Raw genomic sequence first — 19,571 nt, 5'->3', positions numbered from 1 at the left:
ATTTTCCTTCTAAATGAAGGAGACATCATCTGTCCATCCATCCATGACCCATGCATGCATCCATCCATCTGCTTTGCACTAGGCTTTATGTAAGTGGTAAGGGTGCAGTAGAAAACAGGTCTACAAATGTTTACTTTTTGGGGTGTTTGAGGTTTTATAAGACAACAAGCAATTAAACATGTCTGCCTTTGACAAGCACAGAACAGAGATAGTAGCCCCATTTAGAGGATGAGGATCAAGGAAGATCTCCTGAGAAAGAACACTGAGGCCTGAAAGAGGAAGAGGAGTTGACTCCCCGAGAACTGAGGATGGAAGGGAGCAGGCTGAGGGGAAGGCACACGTGGAGACGCAGACCTTTCTTTGTCCATTTCAGGGCCTACAATCGGCTCTTTCCCACTAGGCGTGTACATAACTCACACATATTTACTGTTTATAGGAGCACGATACTGTCAATGACTGATGAACTATGTGTCTCCAGAGTATTTATTGGCATACAACCTTCAATGCCGATATAGAGTACAGGCCTTTAAAACAGAAAACCAGCTTTCCATTTGGATTATGGTATTAGATTTGGGTGATATCAAAGTACTCTGGATGAGGAAACCAATGCGTTAATTGCAGGGAAACTGAAAACCCATAAAGGCTCTAGAGAAGTGTGTGTGTGTGTGTGTGTGTGTGTGTGTGTGTGTATGTTAAACTTGTTTTTCAGGTTTTGTTTGAATGCCATCTTGAGGAGGGTAAACAAACTAGACAGAAAGCCTCTGCTTGGCACAGAGGCCTTGGAGTTAGGTCTGAAGTCCTGCCATGTCCTCTCCTCCTCTGGGGTTCCAGGAGCTCACTTTGGGAACCTCCCCCTTGCGGGTGAACAAAGGCTTGTGACTTGTGAGAGGGTAGGATGAAATTTCTGCCAAGTTGTTCTCACTCTCAGGTTTCTTCAAGACAATGGGAAAAAAGAAATCCCTTTTGCTCTCACTCTCAAATTTCTTGAATGAAAAACACAAGGATTCCATTTCTTCACTTCTTGTTTTTCTTGATACTGGGAATTGAACTCCAAGTTATGGCACAATACTAGCTGAGTTCTGTTGCCACTGAGCTGATACCTAACTTCCTTCACTTGTACATGGATTGTTCTCGTGTGTGGGAGAAACTATGCAGTTTGACCCAGGTTGCTTGTATGTCTGTTATTAAAAATAAAAATCTTAGACTTTACATCAAAGAATCTTATTTTCTGGGTTGGATAGGAAATGCCCCCTGTGGGCTTGTGTGATGAGCCAGAGCTGGTGGCGCTGTTGGTGGGTGACTGGGTCATGAGCATGCTAACCCCATCAGCTGGCTGGCCCACTGATGAGGTCACAGTGGACTGGGCTACTCATAGGTGGGGCCTGGCTGGAGGAATCAACTCGCTGGTGGTGCTTTCAGTTGTCCTGAAGAGAATGGCTTCCTTCTAATCTGATGTTCTGCATCACCAGAGCCACATAACCAGGGACTGAAACCCCCAGAACATTGATTCAAAGCAAATCTTCCTTCCTTTAAGTTGATTTTGTCTAGCATTTCGTCACTGCTTCAGAAAGCTACTAACATATCCTGTGAGCTAATGAAAGAACGAATATTGGACATCACATTAACACCGCTCCCCTGCCTAAATTTAAACCAAATGTTTTACAGGAAAAGAAACAAAAAAGGTAACACATCATGCTCCCTGAGGAGCTGGCTTTGGTATCCCTGGGGTTGCAGCTGTGTTTTGAGCTCTTTAAAATCCAGACATGGTCTAGCAAGGTCCTGAGTTCAAACTCTAATACTACAAGAAAGAACAACAGCAAAACTAGAAACATCCAGAGATGGAACACAGGTAGGCAGATTGAAAGGGGGCATCCCAGGAGAGCCTGGATAAATCATTCACATTCATAGCACAGATCTTTTGTTCCTAGGCTTTTTAACTATGAGGTCCTTTCCCTATCTTAGCTCCAACTTTTGCCTCTACTGAGCCAGATGGACTTGTGGGAAGTGGGGTATTAGCAGTACTGTGAGTTTTGCAGGAGAGGGTCCTCTTCTCCCATAGGCTGGGGGTAGTGTCTAGAGATCAGCACCCTGAAATTCTGGATCTGGAGATGAGCTTGGTCCTTGAGTGGGAGTGAGTGTGAGGAAAAAAACACCTTAGAATTGCGTGTGTAGGAGGTTAGTTGTGTCAGAGGGCTGGTGAACTCTTCTCCACCCCAAGTCTAGGTCAACGTGAAAAGTCAGAACTACCAGGCCTCCTGCCTCTGCAGGACCCAGACAGCCTTCCAGCTTCTACCCCGTCAGGGTGTGGGATGGATTAGGATCCCTTTGCTTTGTGCACCTGTGGTGGGTACCTGGTAGGCTATTTCAGCATACAGCCCAGGGAATTGATGGATGAGAAAAAATATTAAAGGGGTTGTGGGTTGAGCTGTGTTCCCAATATGATCTCATTTGGGAATTGGATCTTTGTAGACAAAGCCAAGTTAAGACAACATTTCTAAGGTTAGGTTGGCCCCTAAATCCAATGGCTGGTGTCATATAAAGAGAGGAGGGTTTGGAGACAGACAGATACACATGAAGGGAGGATCGTGTGAAGGTGGAGGAGAGTGGAGTGATGCGAAGAATTGCTGGCAGTGATTACACACTAAGAAACTGGAGGGAATGAAGATTAGAGGAAGCATGTCCTGCTGACATCTCATAACTGTTAGAGAACCAGTTTCTATTGTTTTAAGCCATTCAGTGTATGGGGCTTTGTGAGAGCATCCCAGGGAAATTGAGGCAGATCTAAGAGCCAGGGAAATCATGTAAGTAGACACAACACACTCCCAGCAAAAGAGAGTTTCTGGAAGGGACAACTGCCAATTTAAATATAAAAAGAGAGAATTAAGCAGGAGCCCTTAACACCACTTTCTAGATCATCTACAGAGCAATTCAGTAGAGGACTGTTATGGTGGAAACCCAAAAGAATGATCTGGAAAACTGAGTGAAGTAAATCTATCTCTGCACAGAGTAGTGACACATAGGGGTAGAAACCATGAAAGGCAGGATCAGAGTCCAGGAAGCTAAATGTAATACATCTCTTGCAGGACTAAAGAAAGAAAGCCTGTTTTCCATGGTATAAGCCCTGTTTTCATTGTATTTGATTCATACACTTTTCTAATTTGGGGAGGGGAAGGGGAAAAAACAAAACCCTTAAATAGGGATACTGGTTGACTCATTGTAACCATGAGATGTACAAGACACTATGTTGAAAATGAACTTTGCAACTTGTGGTGGGGGGTAGGGAGGGAGGAGTTGGGGAGGTGGGGAGGGAAGGGATGGTAGGGGAAAAACAAAGGAAGTAACAATGCTCTATAGGACATATACTCATTACCTTACTCATGTAACTGTAACCCCTCTGTACACTATTTTTACAATAAAGACAATAAAAAGAAGGCCTGGATAAAGAGAAACAATTAATAAATGCTGAGAAATTTTTTCTTAGTCTAGAGACTAGCATGTTAGTCAATTTCCAGGCTGGCTTGAAGGCATGGGACTCCTACCTGGTGTCAACTAATGCCACGTGTGAACTCCAAGTTCAAATGGACTTAGGTCATGAGGTGCCAGGCAGAAAGACTTTTTCTAGAAACGGAATCGGCTTGGCCATGTAGTGAACATTAGGGGGCAGCATCAGTGAGTGTTGACAGGCAGGAGAGCAACTGGAAATCCAGAGGAAGATGAACACTCTATCTGAGTAATACTTTCCCAACAAAAAGCAACTCAGGTAAGAAAGGTGAAGAGGACAGTAGGCCTTAAAGACTGGGAGCTGCTGCAGGGAAGGGAGAAAAGTAAAAGGGCTTCTAAAATATTATCTTATTGGAGGCAGGGGTGGAAATATGGGAATAGATAGAACAGGAGGCCAGGAAAGAGTAAACTTTTTTTTTTCTGTGAGGAAAATAGTTGGTGTGTTGTTTTTAAATATTAGTGTTTTTAAATATTAGAAATGTAGGGGCTGGGAAGGTGGCTCAGTGGTAGAGTGCTTGCTTTGCATGCCTGAGGCCCTGGGTTCGATTCCTCAGCACCACATAAGCAAAAAGAAAAAACCCGGAAGTGGCACTGTGGCTCAAGTGCTAGAGCGCTAGCCTTGAGCTGAAGAGCTGAGGGACAGCACCCAGGCCCAGAGTTCAGGCCCCACGACCGGACCCCCCCAAAAAAATATTAGAAATGCAGTGTTTTGTAGGTAAGTGTAAAATAGTGTTTTGTAGGTAAGTGGAGACTAACTAATGCTATGGCTGGACCTGCAAATTAAAGAGAAGAAATGGAATTAGTTATAGCTTGAACAGAACAGCAAAACAAAAAAGGGTGGGTGCTGGTGGCTCACATCTATAATCTTAGCTACTCAGGAGGCTGTTCAAAGCCAACCCTGGGTAAGAAAGTCTGTGAGACTCTTTAACCACCAGAAATCTGGAAGTAGCTCTGTGGCTCAAAGTGGAAGAAGGCTAAGCACCTTGAACAAAAGGAGCTCAAGCCCCATGTGTTCAATCCCTATGACTAATAAAAAAAGACAGTAGATTATGTATGTGATACCTTATTTAAATTATACATGGATGCATATAAAATAAATATAATACATATGAAGAAAAAACTGAAAAATTTAATTATTGTAGGAAATGTGATTGATTAATTCTGTCACTTAAAAATAGTGATTACCAGACTTGCATTAGAACAAAACAAGCTAAATCTAAATTCATGCTACTTCTAAGAAAAGCATTTGAACTGAGTTTTTGGTAGCTCACATCTATAATCCTAGCTACTCAGGAGACTGAGATATGAGGATCACAGTTTGAAGCCAACCTAGGCAGGAAAGTCTGTAAGACTCTAATCTCTAACTAGTTACCAAGTAGAACTGTTGTTCAAATGGTAGAGCACTAGCTTTGAGCACCAAAGCTCAGGGACAGCACTCATTCAAGCCCCAGGACAGACACAATAAACAAGCAAACAAACAAACTAGTAAAATATACAGATGTTGTTAAAGTATTTGAAAAACTCAACAGCTATTCCTAAGAACAGATATTTCTATATCAAAGAGAACAAGCAGGGTTTTGGAAGTGTTTGGAAGCTTTGAACAATGTCTGTCCTTTTTGAGTTGCAATAAGAATAAACATGAGGCTGGGAACTTTATTTTTTGTAATTTTAATTTAAATTTTATTGCCAAGGTGATGTACAGAGGAGTTACAGTTACATAAGTAGGGTAGTGATTACATTTCTTTCTTGTTACTCCCTCCCTCATTTTTCTCCATCTTCCCTTACTTCCCACCCCGCCTATGAACTTCAAAGAGAAAAAAAGCTTATTTTTAATGTATCACATACTGAGAGTGTGTGAAAGAGACAGAAAGAAGAGTAGGAACCTGGCTCACTCTTTTGTAACAAGCAGCTCTTGGTAGAACTAGGTCATTCCTGTAAAACCAAATCCACTTTGAGACCAGCATCAATCCCTTGACAAGAGTGATCACAACTCAGTTACTTCACTAGATCCTACCTCTGACAGACTAGAGACCCAGCCTCCAGCATATGCCCCTTTGAGAACACACCCTACCAGAACCGTATTAGATGCTCACTTCCTAAACCCTTTCTTAATGAACTGCTAGGCCAGGTGTGTCAGGGATCTGGTGGATGGCTGTGCTGGAGACATCTCTTACAAGAGCAGACTGTAAGCATCCCTTCCTAACTCCACATTCGGCATCCTCAAAGTAATGGCTTGGAATCTGCCAGCATGGGAACATTTACACCCTGAGAAATGGCAAGCATGGTCCATCAGGGATTTTTCCAGGCAAGTCAATCATTGTAAGCATTATTGTGGGCTTCGAGAGAATGAATCTGGAGACTTTGGAGAGTGGACAATGACACTGAACTTTGAGCAAATCTCTGGAGAACAAAGTACAAGTAGGCTCTTGACTCCTTTCAGATTGCTGGAAACTACCATTAAAAAAAATCATGAGGCTGTTGATTTTAGGCAAACTAAAATTACACTGTTTGTTGAAAATTTGCATCCTAAAATATAGTTATGCAGTTACCCAAGCCACAGACAATAAAGAAATGATGTAGCGATCACTGATAATTGAGGGCTAACGTATATATGGTCTGGTTTGAGATTTTTAAGGTTAGCCTTATGTTCTTTCATTTTCTAAAAAACATAGGACTAAGACACATTGATGGACCAAGGCGTAAATGTTGAAGGGTCATCTCTGGGAATCTAAGGAGAGATCAAAAGAGGGAAGAGAATGGTTAATGAAGTGTACTATATGAAAAATGCCATCAATCCTTTTTAAAGATGTACATTTTTTATCAAAATCATATGATTTTCATATTTGTCTCAGTCAGAAACTTCTTTATTTGCATAAGTATCTTCACACACACACACACACACACACACACACACACACATACACACACACACACACAAAACACACTTTTGTTTTTTGAGGCAGGGTATTGCTATATATCCCAGAATGGCCTCAAATTGGTAATTCTTCCACTTCAGTCTTGCAAGTGTTGGGATATCAGGCATGTCCTACCATAAGTGGCTCCTGTTTGGTTCTGTTTTGATGACAGGAATTGAACCCAGGGCCTTTCTAATAGGTTGCATGAACTCTTTCTAATAGGAAGCCACACCCTCCACCACATCTGATAAATGTATTCTTGGGAAAAGATGCATCTTACTTAGAAACTCTGTAGTTTTCAAGGCAAATCTAATTTTATACCCAACACTCATTTATGGCTGCAGTAAGCATTTTAGTAGAGGCATGTTTTCTGATGATATTCATAGATGTATTTTCAACATTGGCAACTGGAACTATATTCCATTAGTGTGTTGTTATAAGTCATATCAGAGTGTGCCCAGAAAACAGATACAGTCTTTGAAATGATTTTTACTAGTTTGTTTAGCAAATATTTCTGCATAATTTGACAGGTCAGATTTTTTTTTTTAGTTAAACATTCTAGCACTCGAGCTACATTTCTATTCTTTTCCTCCTTTCCCTACTCCCTCTCTTTTTGTTGTTTTTCATATAGAATCTGAATTTTCAGAAAGGTCTGGACTGGCCTCAGACCACAATCTTCCTACCTATGCTGGGATTATAGGCACTAGTACCATGTTTGGTCTTGCTAACTTTTTTGTAGTCTGGCCTTGAACTGAGATCTGCCTGATCTCTGCCTACCAAGTAGCTACCCAGTGTATCTGGTCTCAATCTTTAAGGGGAAAGGTCTAAAACCAAACAGCATCAGAAGAGGCTTATTTACTTGGCATCTACTTTGAGGCATACAGGAAGTGGTAAGTGGAGGCAAATGAGAATTTTCATTGGCAAATATTAATATTAATTATGTCATGGTTTGCATCTACACCAAGAACCTTCAAGTCCATATAAGGGACTTCCCTTACCATGTTAGTAAACTGATCCACACAAGCCATGCGGATCAGTTCAGGGGTTGTTGGGCTGCTCAGTGGAAAGGTCTTGTCCAGGCCTCTCTCTCTGCGGGCAGCGGTCACTGCATCATATATGGCAAACAATACAGAGGACCCTAAGAACATTCCAGCCTCACCCAGTCCCTGAGAGAAGCATAAAACATGGTCAGTAAGGCAAGATCCTTTTAGAATTAACTTACACATACATATACACATATACACACATGCACACACGGAGACACACATCCCTACATCTTTATCATCTCTAGAATGGGGAGTATCTGCATTAGCAGAGTAGAATCTGCTCAGAGTAATTTGTGTGTAGTGTCTTCCTAAATGAGATTAACTCATGAAAGTGCTACAGGATACCCCAAGCCTGAATCCAGCCTTTTGGGGTGTGTGTGTGTGTGTGTGTGTGTGAGTGTGTGTGTGTGTGTGTATGTGTGTGTGTGTGTGTGTGAGTGTGTGCATGTGTGCTTGTACTGGGGCTTGAACTCAGGGCCTCATGTTCTTGCTTGGCTTTTTTGGTCAAGGCTGGCAATCTAATTGGAGATAAGCATTTCTCAGATTTGTCTATCTGGGCTGGCTTTGAACTTTGATCCTCAGATCTCAGTCTTCTAAGTAACTAGGATTACAGACATGAGCACCAGTACTGGGAAGGCCCTTTGTTTTTTTTTCTGTGTGTGTTCTTGTTCTAAGGTTCTGGGCATGAACCCCAGAGCCTCATACTTGCTAGACAAGTGCTCTCCTGCTGAGTGACATCTTTAGCTGCCAGACCATTTGTTTAGAATTCACAATAAGAAGGATGACCACTATGTTGGCAGTGGGGCTGAAGGACAGTGAAACAGTTGCTCTTTTCCCCAGTGCTCCCTTGTTCCTGGTTTGGAAGCATGTGAGTGGAGGTTGACATTATATTCTGAATAATTCACCAATCACTGCAGTGATATTTCTCCTTTCTTCCCTCAAGGTCATCTCGGGGGGCCTTGATGAGACAAGGCCTGAAGCAGACAAACCAGCTCCCAAGCTTTGAAGAAGCCAGAGAGGAGACAGGGCTCCTCTGGGGTAAGGAGAAAGGGCCTGAGTCCTATTGGGCTTAAGCATGGGGAGCAGCTAGACCTTAAGTGGCAGGATTGGGTCCTGTGTTGGGTTGGCTGCTAGAGATTCTGAAGTCTGGTCAGAGGTGGAGGCATCCATGACCCACTCCCAGGAAAGACAGGGAAGCTCCCAAGTTCTGAACTAAAATGGGTCTGGACAAGTATGGGCTTGGAATTAAACTTAAGTAGGGGTCGTTGTGGCTTGTTTGTTTTGTATTTGAGAACCCCATGTGTAGTAGGACAGTTACATGCCATGTGCTTCAGGAGGACCAGAGTGGACATCTAATAGCAAAGTGCCATGGAGAAAGAGAATGGAATGGGAAGATTCAGTGAAGGAACAGGGAGAAAATGTCCAAGAGCCAAGGCGAGAGTATAAAACTAATTCTGCCAACATCTCCATCTCAGACTTTCAGAAACCAGAACTATGAGAAAATAAAGCTCTACCCAGCCTTTGGTGTCTTTTACAGCATCTCAAGCAGACTAATACAGAGACTCTGCACTCTTACCTTGGATGAGTAGATGGCTATGGGATTTCTTGAATGCACCAAAGTGACATACAATTCTTCTGGTATCTCAGTGACGGTGGGGATTTTGTAGTCATCTGGACCCCGAGAGTAAAGTACACCTTCCGGGGAGTATTTCAGTTCTTCTATGGTATAAAATCCCATGCCTTGGATAAATGCTCCCTCAATCTATGGTCCAAAAAAAAAATAGCACAGGGGCTGGGAAGGCGGCTCAGTGGTAGAGTACTTGCCTTGCATGCATGAAGCCCTGGGTTTGATTCCTCAGCACCACATAAGCAGAAAAAGCCAGAAGTGGTGCTGTGGCTCAAGTGGTAGAGTGCTAGCCTTGAGCTGAAGAGCTGAGGGACAGTGTCCAGGCCCAGAGTTCAGGCCCCGTGACCGGGAAAAAAAATAGCACAGGCAAGAAATGGATGATTCTGTTTGAATAAATTTTCTAGTGTGAATGGAAGTCCTTCTTGAAGTCATTACAATGGATGCTACTAAGAGTCTTCTAGGAACTGGTGCCTGCTCCCACATCTGGGCCTATTCTATAGGCACCTCACATTCCTGATGCATGTTAAGTCAAATTTCGGAACCCACCAGCTTCTTCCTCACCTCCAAGTCTCCTCACCTGATTCTTTTCACCCTTGGCCACCTCAGTTTGGTCACCTGGCTTCAGATAAAGAATGACCACTTCTCTGAAGCCTTTTGGATGTTCTCAATTGCCTGGAACTCACATCCCATATGGGGGCCCTTGGAAGGTATTTTCCTTGTTGAAACCCCCTCTCATATCCTAATTATGACCAGAACATTTACTGAAGAAGTATTAGGAGGCACAGAGACTGTAGAATAAGTCATATATGCCCCTAAATTTTCTTTCAGTAGTTTATCTGTGTGCATCCATGTATGTAGATCTGTGCATGCATAATCTGCATGTATGTACATATTATGCACATGTATATACATACATAATATCCACAGTCTATGTAGAGTGCTTTGCATGAAGCATGGATAAGATTTGGAGCATGCTGGTGAATAACATTTGGAAAGACTAGTTGAGAAATGGGATTGGCCAGAATCCCCATGGGAATATTCTGGAATTACGCACCTGTCCAATGTCCAGAGCTGGGTTTATGCTGAAAGCAGCATCCATGAAGATGTCAGTCCTGAGGTGCTGCACCAAAGCAAAAAAAAAAACCCCACATCATATAATGGACAATTCTATTTATTTAAAATAGATTTTTCTAAAATTATATACCTTCCCCCCCCTCCCCCCGGTTCTTTCAAAGGGAAGACCAAGTTCATTATTCTTTACATCCATGTTTGTGTGGACCTGGTGAAGGTGGTATGTACAAATGTCACTCTACCTTATGAGCCCCAGTCAGACAGTCCACCTCTACCTCCGAACAGGAGGCTCCATAAACGAAATAGGGGTATGCGTTGCCTTCCTCCTTCTCCCAGTCCATGTATGTCTGGTAGCCCCTGAGAAGCGAAGTCAGCAGTAGAGAGAAAGACATTACGGCCCCTGGTGGTCTTCTCACCTATGTGTGGAGTCCTAGAGAAGAGCTGCAGCAGCATCCCACCTGTGGTTGGAGGCCTGCTCCCCTTTTCCTTGGAGGGATTTTGGGACCAGAGATACAGGAGGACCACAGCAGGGTCAGGAGAAGTTAGAGCTAGGGAGCCCGCAGTGGGCAGGCGCTGGGATGGGGAGGGGTGTAGGTAGCTATCATTTTTTTTTTTTTTTGGCTGATAAAATGGCTGCTTCTCCAGAAGGCTCTGGATCATTCCTCTGCCCCGAGTCTTCCTTCCTCATTTCCTCTCACACTCCAACGGACCCAATGATCACCCTTGACCAACTATCATATCAGCCTAAGGAAAAACAGTCCTTACTTGAAATATCCAGTAGCTGAGAGGCTGATGGATTCTTCAAAGGCTTTTGCAATCTGAAAGAGATGATTAGTTATGAAGACGCAGAAGTTCAGCTAAAGCAATAGAAAAAATGCCTTCCATGCTGGGCTTGCTTCTTGCTCACACCCAGTTCTGTAGCCTGTCTCCAAGCTATAGGACCTGTTTTGCAAGGAGGGTTTTCAGGGTAGCTGCAGGCTTTCTCTAGACTGTATGGATTGAGTTGCACAGTGTACAATGTTTACTTTCTCACATTGTGGTGCTTTTAAATTAGGGATGGGGTGAGATATATTCAGGTATGTGTGTATTTTCACCCTGCTTAAGTTTCCACTCATCTTAGCTGCTGCTTAACTGTGGATCATGCTGAGAAGGGGAATAATAATAATTACAGTAAATATAATAACAGTAATGTATAATATATGCTCTTATAAATAAATGTAATTATATATTTATATAGAAATTGTACATATATGATATATTTTATATATACAATTATATAAAATACAAACATATAATCATAGTAAAGTAATCCTGTGAGCTTAGGACAGCTATTACCTCCATTGCACCTAGAAGAATACAGAACCTGAGGTTCTTGTCCTACAGCAAGTACAGGGAAGCAGCCCTAGGTGGGCATGTTGTAAGAACACTGTTCTCTAGTTCCACGAACTCAAGCTCTGAAATAAGTCAGATATCAATGAACATAGATATCTCTTTTACTCTTCTGGGAAAATTATAGGTAACTACTAATACATGAGCATTTTTTTTTTTTTTTGTTGGTCATGGGGTTTGAACTCTGGGCCTGGGCGCTGTCCCTCAGCTCTTCAGCTCAAGGCAAGCGCTCTGCCACTTGAGCTACAGCGCCACTTCCAGTTTTCTAGTGGTTTATTGGAGATAGGCATCTCACTATCTTTCCTGCCTGGGCTGGCTTTGAACTGCGATCCTCAGACTTCAGCCTCCTGAGTTGCTAGGATTATAGGCGTGAGCCACCAGCGCCCGGCCTACATGAGCATTCTGGAATGGACACTGCCCACCAGACAGTCTTCCTTCCTCTCCTCCTTTCCTCTCTCCTCCTCTCTCCTCCCTTTGGCTTATCCTTTACCTTCCCTTCACCATCCATTTCCTTCCCCCCTCTTTTAATCCTTCCTCTGCCCCCTCCCCATTGCCTCTTTCTCTCTCTCCTTCCTTCTTTAGTGGAACAGAAATTTGAACTCAGGGCCTTTTGTTTGCCAGACAGTCATTTTTATGTTCAAGCTACACAGCCAGCTCTGTTCTTCCTGGCTGGGGCAATAAGAAAGACTCACCCATTCTTCCCATTTTCCTTTCGGATTTTTCCTGATGATGGGCTGAAGACGTTCCTTAAGTATCTGACAGGCATTCTAAAAATAAATATTTGAAGTGACATCAAAAACATACATACAAGGGACAGCAAAATGTTAACTATCATTTTTGTAGACGTCCGTGGGATTTCTTAAACTTGAGGCATGTATGGACTCTTTTCAGAGGAAAACTCACTGCCTTCCTGTAGATTCTGCAGCTTTGACTTCCTGTTCTTTTTATTACACTGTTTTTAAATATATGCTACTAAAGCTAAGTAGAGTCTCCTTAGAGTTATAGCAGCTCTTTTGCAACTATAAAAACCAAAATGACAGACGGTGCACACCAATGTATAGCCCAATAAAATCCAGAACGACAACATTAATTTAATTGAGAGATGGTGCTGTTTTCATTACCCCAACTAGAAAAATCTATAACCATTAAATAATAAATCTCTACTAGCAATCCCCTCCCCATCCAGCTCCTGTAGCCCTCAGAGGACTCTGCTGGTCAGAGCTTCTTGCAAGGTGTGAGGTGCCTCAGAAGAAAGTGACTGGAGGTGGCCTGGGGCTAGGCTGGGGCTGGGACAGGCCACAAAGGCTACAGCCACAAGAGAGCCGCTGCCTATATCAGAGCTGCCCAGAGTCTGTCTCTAGGGCATGCATTAGCGCAGCCATGGGGAACGGGTTAGAAACAACATCAAATACCAGCCAAATCACATGGCTGGCTCTTCCCTGTGGGGCTCCCATTCTCTGGTTCTGCAGGGGACTGAACTGCCAGCTATAAAGTTGGGGCTGAGGGAGAAGGTACAGAGGGAATGGGGGAAAGCCCCTCTATCCTCTTGCTACTGGCCAGAACTGGGAAGTTGAAGACATTGCAGTTTGGGTCCAGTCGTGGGGCCTGAACTCTGGGCCTGGGTACTGTCCCTCAGCTCTTCAGCTCAAGGCTAGCACTCTACCACTTGAGCCACAGTGCCACTTCTGGCTTTTTTCTTTTTGCTTATGTGGTGCTGAGGAATCGAATTCAGGGCCTCATGCATGCAAGGCAAGCGCTCTACCACTGAGCCACCTTCCCAGCCCCTGAAGACATTGCAGTTTGAAGTACATTTTGGAAGCTTAATTACTGAAGAACAATAGGATGTGAATAAGGGTAATTGATGGACATTGAGAAGCCAATTAAACATATCCCACTATTAGGAATAAAATCATCCTATGGGCCAGGTGCTGGTGCTCATGCCTGTAATTCGATCTAATGGTGATCTGAGAATCACCATTAGAAGCCAGCCTGGGCAGGAAAGTCCACACAGTAAGACTCTTATCTCCAATAAACTCAGAAAAAGCCAGAAGTGGAGTTGTGACTCAAGTGGTAGAGCACTAGCCTTGAGCATAAAGAAGTTCAGGGACAGTACCCAGGCTCTGAGTTCAAGCCCCAGGACTGGCCTAAAAAAAAATCATCCTATGAAACAGTCTCCTTTGCCCTTTTATTGCTGGGTCGACTCCTAGTTTTTCGGGAAGGACAACTGGATTTCCAGAGAGGTAAGTTGCCTGGCTCAGCTTCCTGGTGGAGCCTGAATGGGACCTCCCTGCATCTCTTACCCAGGACAGGGCGTGGGGTGGGGGGCTGAGGGAAGCAAGTTTTTAATGACAGCGTGGATTACCCACAGCCCCGTGCAGCCGAAGCACCAAGTAGAGTTTCAGGAAAGCTGGCCTGGCATCTGGGCTTTACCAGCAATTCGCAAGGGACCTAGAACTTGATCTCTCCTGGTCTCCGTTTCATCTTCCATAGAAGAGAAAAGGGTGGGATAAGGCCCCCTCTTCCCCCCCCCAACCCCTTTCAGTCCTGGTCTTTGGGTGACTGAAAACGGAAGGAAGGTGACCTGCACGGCTCGCCCATTGACGTCGGTCCCCATGGAGCCCGCTGTGAAGAGCGCGTTGGGCACCGTGGTGGTGTTTGTTTCTGATAGGTGTATGTACGAGGAGGGGATGTTCAGTTCTCGACTCGCCACCTGCCGAGGCCAAGGAAGAAACCATATTCACGTCAGTGACTTTAAACTCCTTTCTACATGGACGGTCTTTCCAGTCCTTTTAGAACCGAGTAGGCAGCCTGGCGTCGCTGCTACAGGCAAACACTGCAGCTGGGCTCTAAATGCAGACAACTGAACAGATGTGTCCATCATGGGAAAGTGTACAGGTATGGAGGCATGGTCATAATGTGCAAAGTAGTCCCCAAGTGGAGGTGGTGTGGCCTTTTGTGTGTGTTGGTACTGGGGATTGAACCTAGGGCCTCTTGCTCTTGTGTGACTTTTCTGCTTAAGGATTGGGCTTTATCATTTGAGCCACACCTTTACTTCCTGTTTTTTGCTGCTTACATGGAGATTAGATTCTCATGGACTTGTCAGCTTCAAACTGTGTTCCTCAGATCTCAGTCTCCCGAGTAGCCTGGACTATAGGCTTGAGCAGCTGGCACCCAGCTTCTCTATAGCATTTTGTGGCTTTCAAGTTCCAAGAATCCTGTGAAATGATGTTCTGTCTCTCACTAAGAGAGAGGCTTTTCTTTCCTACACAATTTTTACTCAGCATCATCTTACACAAATTCTTATTTCATATTAAAAGAAGGGAGATTTTGTACTGCACTAACCTTTTGCTATTTTAGCACAATTAGTGGCATACTTCTTTTTTTGAACACACATAATGGCCAGTCCTGTTGATGAATTCTTAAGCAGATTATTAAGTTTGAGAGCTTATCTTTTCATCCTATTACACATATCCATTTCTTTTTGTTTCCTTTTTTGGGGGGTGGTAGGGTAGTACTAGGGGTTTGGATACTGGGTTTGGTGCTTGTACTTGGGCCCCACTCTTGGCCCCGTTTTGCTTAGTTTTTTAAAAATTTTTTTTTCATATAGGATCCTGTGTCTTTGCTCAGGTTTCAAACTTCTACTCTCTGAGTAGTAGGGATTATAGTCATGAGCCACTTCTCGTAGCTTGCTTGTTCTTTGAGATAGGATTTCATTAACCAGCTTCCGGAGCTGGCCTTGGACTGTAATCCTACTGTTTCTGTCTCCTAAAGTGGCTAGGATTACAGGTACAAACTCACTGTGTCTAGCCCGACATCCATCCATCCTTCCTTCCTTCCTTCCTTTCTTTTTTTTTTTTTTGTTGGTCATTGGGCCTGAACTCTGAGCCTGGGCGCTGTCCCTCAGCTCTTCAACTCAAGGATAGGGCTCTACCACTTGAGCCACAGCGCCATTCTGCCTTTTTCTGCTTATGTGGTGCTGAGGAATTGAGCCCAGGGCCTCATGCATGCAAGGCAAGCACTCTACCACTGAGCCCAGCCCCAGACACATTTATTTCTAATTGAGGACTTGAATGTCCACATTATTGCTTTAAGATAAATATTTTATCTTTGAAAACTGGAATCATGTTTTTCAGCAGACTTAGGGGCTTGGGTCTTTCATAAGCAGAAGAAACAATATAGCATATTTCCTGAATTCTAACACCTCACTTTCCTCACCCGTTCCCTGCATTTTTGCATTCCTGAAAGCCAGGATGAGTCTACCAATTGACTTGTGCATTTAGTGTGATGGCATTTCTCCTGCGCAGCAAGAAAACAGCTGGCTCACTGACTGCCACAGTGGTGGCACAGACACTTGTCTCACCTGAATCATTTTGGTGTGCAGGCCTTGTCCCAGTTCACAGCCGCCATGAGTCAGCAAGACAGAGCCATCCAGATAGATGTGGACCAGAGCTGCTGCCTGGAGAAGTAATTGCAATTGTAACATCAGTTTGGAAACTGAGGTAGACAAATACTGCTGTGAGTTGACCCAAGGTTGCCGGATGAACGATTCTGCTCCATTGAACCGATCTCTCGTTGTTATTCTGGAGGAGAGAGCTATTATTGTTGGTTACAAAATCCCAGACTTGACATCAATCAAGGCAGATATATAAGACAAGTCATATTCCTTCCCTCTTGTCTCCTGGATTCCTTTTGGTTGTCTGGGGAATTGCCTTCTCAGAGTCCCAAACTGCATGGTATTTCATTCTTTTTTTCCTCCCTATACATTAATTGAAATTAATTGAATTAATTAAAAATTAATTGAATGAATTAAAACATTAATTGAAAGCAAATGGAACCTGCATGACTAAATCCCTAGGCATGACTTCTAAATTCTAGAGAATCTGGAAGAGCCTTGAGATGTTTTATAGTTTCTAGATACTGTTTTATTTTCAGAATCATGTGTGTGTGTGTGTGTGTGTGTGCGTGTGTGTGTGTGTGTGTGTGTGTGTGTGTGTGTGTGTACGTGTGCACATGCCTACTTCATTCTAAAAACTCTAATTCAGTCACAGGCTGGAGGTTGAACCTGAAGGGTACTGGCGCTTGAACTCAATCTTGTGCTTGCCATGCTTGACTCATGCTTCTAGTTCTTTTTGCTTTAGTTGTTTTTTTCAGATAGGGTCTTATGTCTTTGCCTGGGACCAGCCTTGGATCCTGATCCTCCTACTTATACTATCCAGTAGCTGAGACCACAGACATGTAACATTATATCTAACTTGTCGGTTAAGATATGGTCTAGTTAACTTTTTCTCCAGATGCCTTGATCCATGATCCTTCCAGTCTCTGCCTCCTGATGAACTGGAATTTTGTGAATCACCAAGCTTAGCTTAAATACCCATTTTTTAAAGTTCATGGGTGATTTTGATAGTTGTTCAGGTTTGAGATCCACTGATCTTGCCAAAATTATTTGCTTTGTACATGGGAGACTAGAAGCCTAGAGAGGGAGGAAGGCTAAACCCAGCTGCCCAGAGTGTGATGAAGTAGAGAGTAGAATCCCCAGTTTCTAACTTGAGCCCAGTTCTTGAAGATGATGTCAGCTGGCTTTGCTAAGTAACTGCTGTTATCCATCTTTTAGGCTGGCTTGAAGCCATAGAACCTGCGTGTGGCTCTAGGAACCACACCACAGGAAAGAGACCGCTGGATGGCTGGAGTATAAAAAGGTGCTTCTATAAATTGGTAGACTTTCTTAAAAGGAGTAATCTAAATGACACTCATGCATGTGGTCTGGAACCCTACTGTTCTATGAATGCCTAGGCTCCTAATATGTATCAACTAACTTATCTTTTCCAGTGTTCTGGATGTGATAGATTTTTTTTGAACCATTAAGTTCCTAACAGGAACTTATTTATTTACTTATTTATTAATCCCCAGTAGTACTTGGGTTTTAACTCAGAGACTCATGTTTGCTAGCTTGGCTTGTGCTCTGTATTGTTTGAGTCAGGCTTTCAACCTGGTTTTTTGCTGGCTATTTTGGAGGCAGATTCTCACAGCATTTTCATCCCAGACTGGCTTTGAACTATATTCTTCTGCATCTCGGTCTCTTGAGTAGCTAGAATTATAGGCATGAACCACTGGTGTTCAGCAATATAAAAACTTAAAAAAATACAATCTAATTGTTATTATTAAGGTGGTGTTCACAGACCTTTCCATTTCACAATTCAGGTAATGTGTACATGTCTCTTTTGGACAATGTTACCTCTTTCTTTGCTTTTTCCCAGTTTCACATTCCCACCCCTGCCCACAAATTATAAGATTTTTTTTTTTTTGTTTGGTCAATCATGGGGCTTGTATTCAGGGTCTGGGTGCTGTCCTGGAGCTATTTTTTGTTTTTTTTTGTGCTTTTTTTGTTTTTGTTTTTGCTTAAGGCTAGCATCCTCTCATTTTGAATCACGGCTCTTCTTCTGCTTTTTTTGGTGGTCTCATGGACTTTCCTGCCTGGGCTGGCTTTGAACCATGATCTTCAGATCTCAGTTTCCTGAGTAGCAAGGATTACAGGTATGAGCCACCAGCAGCTGATTGTTATATTTTGAAAGAGGAGCCTCAGCCTAGAAACTCTAGGATCGGGTGTGTAGCAGGGAACCTCTAATGTGCCTAATGGCCCTATGTTCAAATCACCCTTCTCCCCTCACTAGAAACTAGGAAAGTGAGAAAAGATTCCTCTCTCCTTACTTCCAGCTCTCTTACTGACTTAAAATTTGGCTTTATTCTCCAGTACCCATGTTTGGGCCTACCTGAGCTGAATGTCTGTTGATTGATTCCTGAGGTCCTCAATATTGTATCTTGCCACATCTATTCTGATACCTGTAGTCCCCAACCCTTGCTTACATCTACTCTATATCTTGATAAAGGGAATTACTCCTTATCTTTTTTTTTTTTTTTTGGGTCTGGTTGTGGGGCCTGAACTCTGGGCCTGGGTGCTGTCCCTCAGCAATTCAGCTCAAGGCTAGCACTCTACCCCACTTGAGCCACAGCACCACTTCCGGATTTTTTTTCTGCTTATGTGGTGCTGAAGAATTGAACCCAGGGCCTCATGCATGCAAGGCAAGCACTCTACCACTGAGCCACCTTTCCAGCCCCTACTCCTTATCTTTTGAGACATCAGAAGCCATTGCCTTGGTGACACACAATTGCCTTTTTTCCCTTCCTTCCTTCCTTCCTTCCTTCCTTCCTTCCTTCCTTCCTTCCTTCCTTCCTTCCTTCCTTCCTTCCTTCCTTCCTTCCTTCCTTCCTTCCTTCCTTCCTTCCTCTCTTTCTCTCTTTCTTTCTTTCGTGTTGGGGATGGAACCTAGGACCTTATACATGCTGTACCACTGATCTATACCTCTAGCCCATGCTTGTTTTTGATCAGAGAATCAGCCATTTGGAAACGAGCTGTTGAGAGGAGACATATCTCCCCACCTCACCTGATTATAGAAGGCCATAGGAACCCCAATGGTATACTTCATGGGAATGACAGCAAGCCCCCTCTTCTTCCAGTAATTCTTCTTGTTAAATTCCTCTGCAGCCTGTTTCCTAACATAAAATGAAGATTTCTCCAGGCAATCTTTCCAGCATCTTCTCAGGGGCTCTGGATTAAATGTCTGATTGTAGGCTGTTTTGCTAGTTTCCTTATACATGTTTATTTCTCTGACCTGAAAGGTAGAAAATAAAAATGATTTTTTTAAGGATGGATGCATATGAAGCATGTATTTTTGTTTAATGTTTGATATTGAGAAACTTTTCTAAAGAAAGAAGCAGCTATTCAGATGGCCACAAATATGCCAGCACAAGTGGACGTGTCTAACAATGAAATTATAACAGAATAGCAATAGAAACCACTACTAAATACTTTGTACATTCTATAGATGAAGTGTGTTTATTTTAATTAACAAGAAGCTGCAGAGCTATCAGGAGTGATTATTAACTCTAATAATGGTAAGACAAAGTTCTCTGAATTCAAGATTCCTTCCTTCCTTCCTTCCTTCCTTCCTTCCTTCCTTTCTTCCT

The 19,571-nt window shown here is 43.2% G+C and overlaps 1 protein-coding gene across 1 annotated transcript in view; it reads right to left on the bottom strand.

The window, feature by feature from the left end:
- Nucleotides 1-6,175: 6,175 nt before the first annotated feature.
- Nucleotides 6,176-19,571, bottom strand: part of LOC122096447 (aldehyde oxidase 4-like) — a 55,864-nt gene continuing 42,468 nt past the window's right edge. Inside the window, exons 26-35 of the mRNA XM_042667004.1 lie at nt 18,989-19,216; nt 15,910-16,005; nt 14,131-14,259; nt 12,242-12,316; nt 10,926-10,978; nt 10,403-10,517; nt 10,144-10,209; nt 9,039-9,224; nt 7,415-7,582; nt 6,176-6,229 (exon numbers count right to left, since the gene is read on the bottom strand). Coding sequence (XP_042522938.1) covers nt 6,176-6,229; nt 7,415-7,582; nt 9,039-9,224; nt 10,144-10,209; nt 10,403-10,517; nt 10,926-10,978; nt 12,242-12,316; nt 14,131-14,259; nt 15,910-16,005; nt 18,989-19,216 — 1,170 coding nt within the window. The remainder of the gene's footprint in view (nt 6,230-7,414; nt 7,583-9,038; nt 9,225-10,143; nt 10,210-10,402; nt 10,518-10,925; nt 10,979-12,241; nt 12,317-14,130; nt 14,260-15,909; nt 16,006-18,988; nt 19,217-19,571) is intronic.

Source organism: Dipodomys spectabilis, unplaced genomic scaffold, assembly GCF_019054845.1.
Source record: "Dipodomys spectabilis isolate Male_0828 unplaced genomic scaffold, ASM1905484v1 ptg000373l, whole genome shotgun sequence".
Taxonomy (NCBI): domain Eukaryota; kingdom Metazoa; phylum Chordata; class Mammalia; order Rodentia; family Heteromyidae; genus Dipodomys; species Dipodomys spectabilis.
The sequence above is the reverse complement of the archived record's forward strand: the minus strand, read 5'-3'. Positions and strand labels throughout refer to the sequence as shown.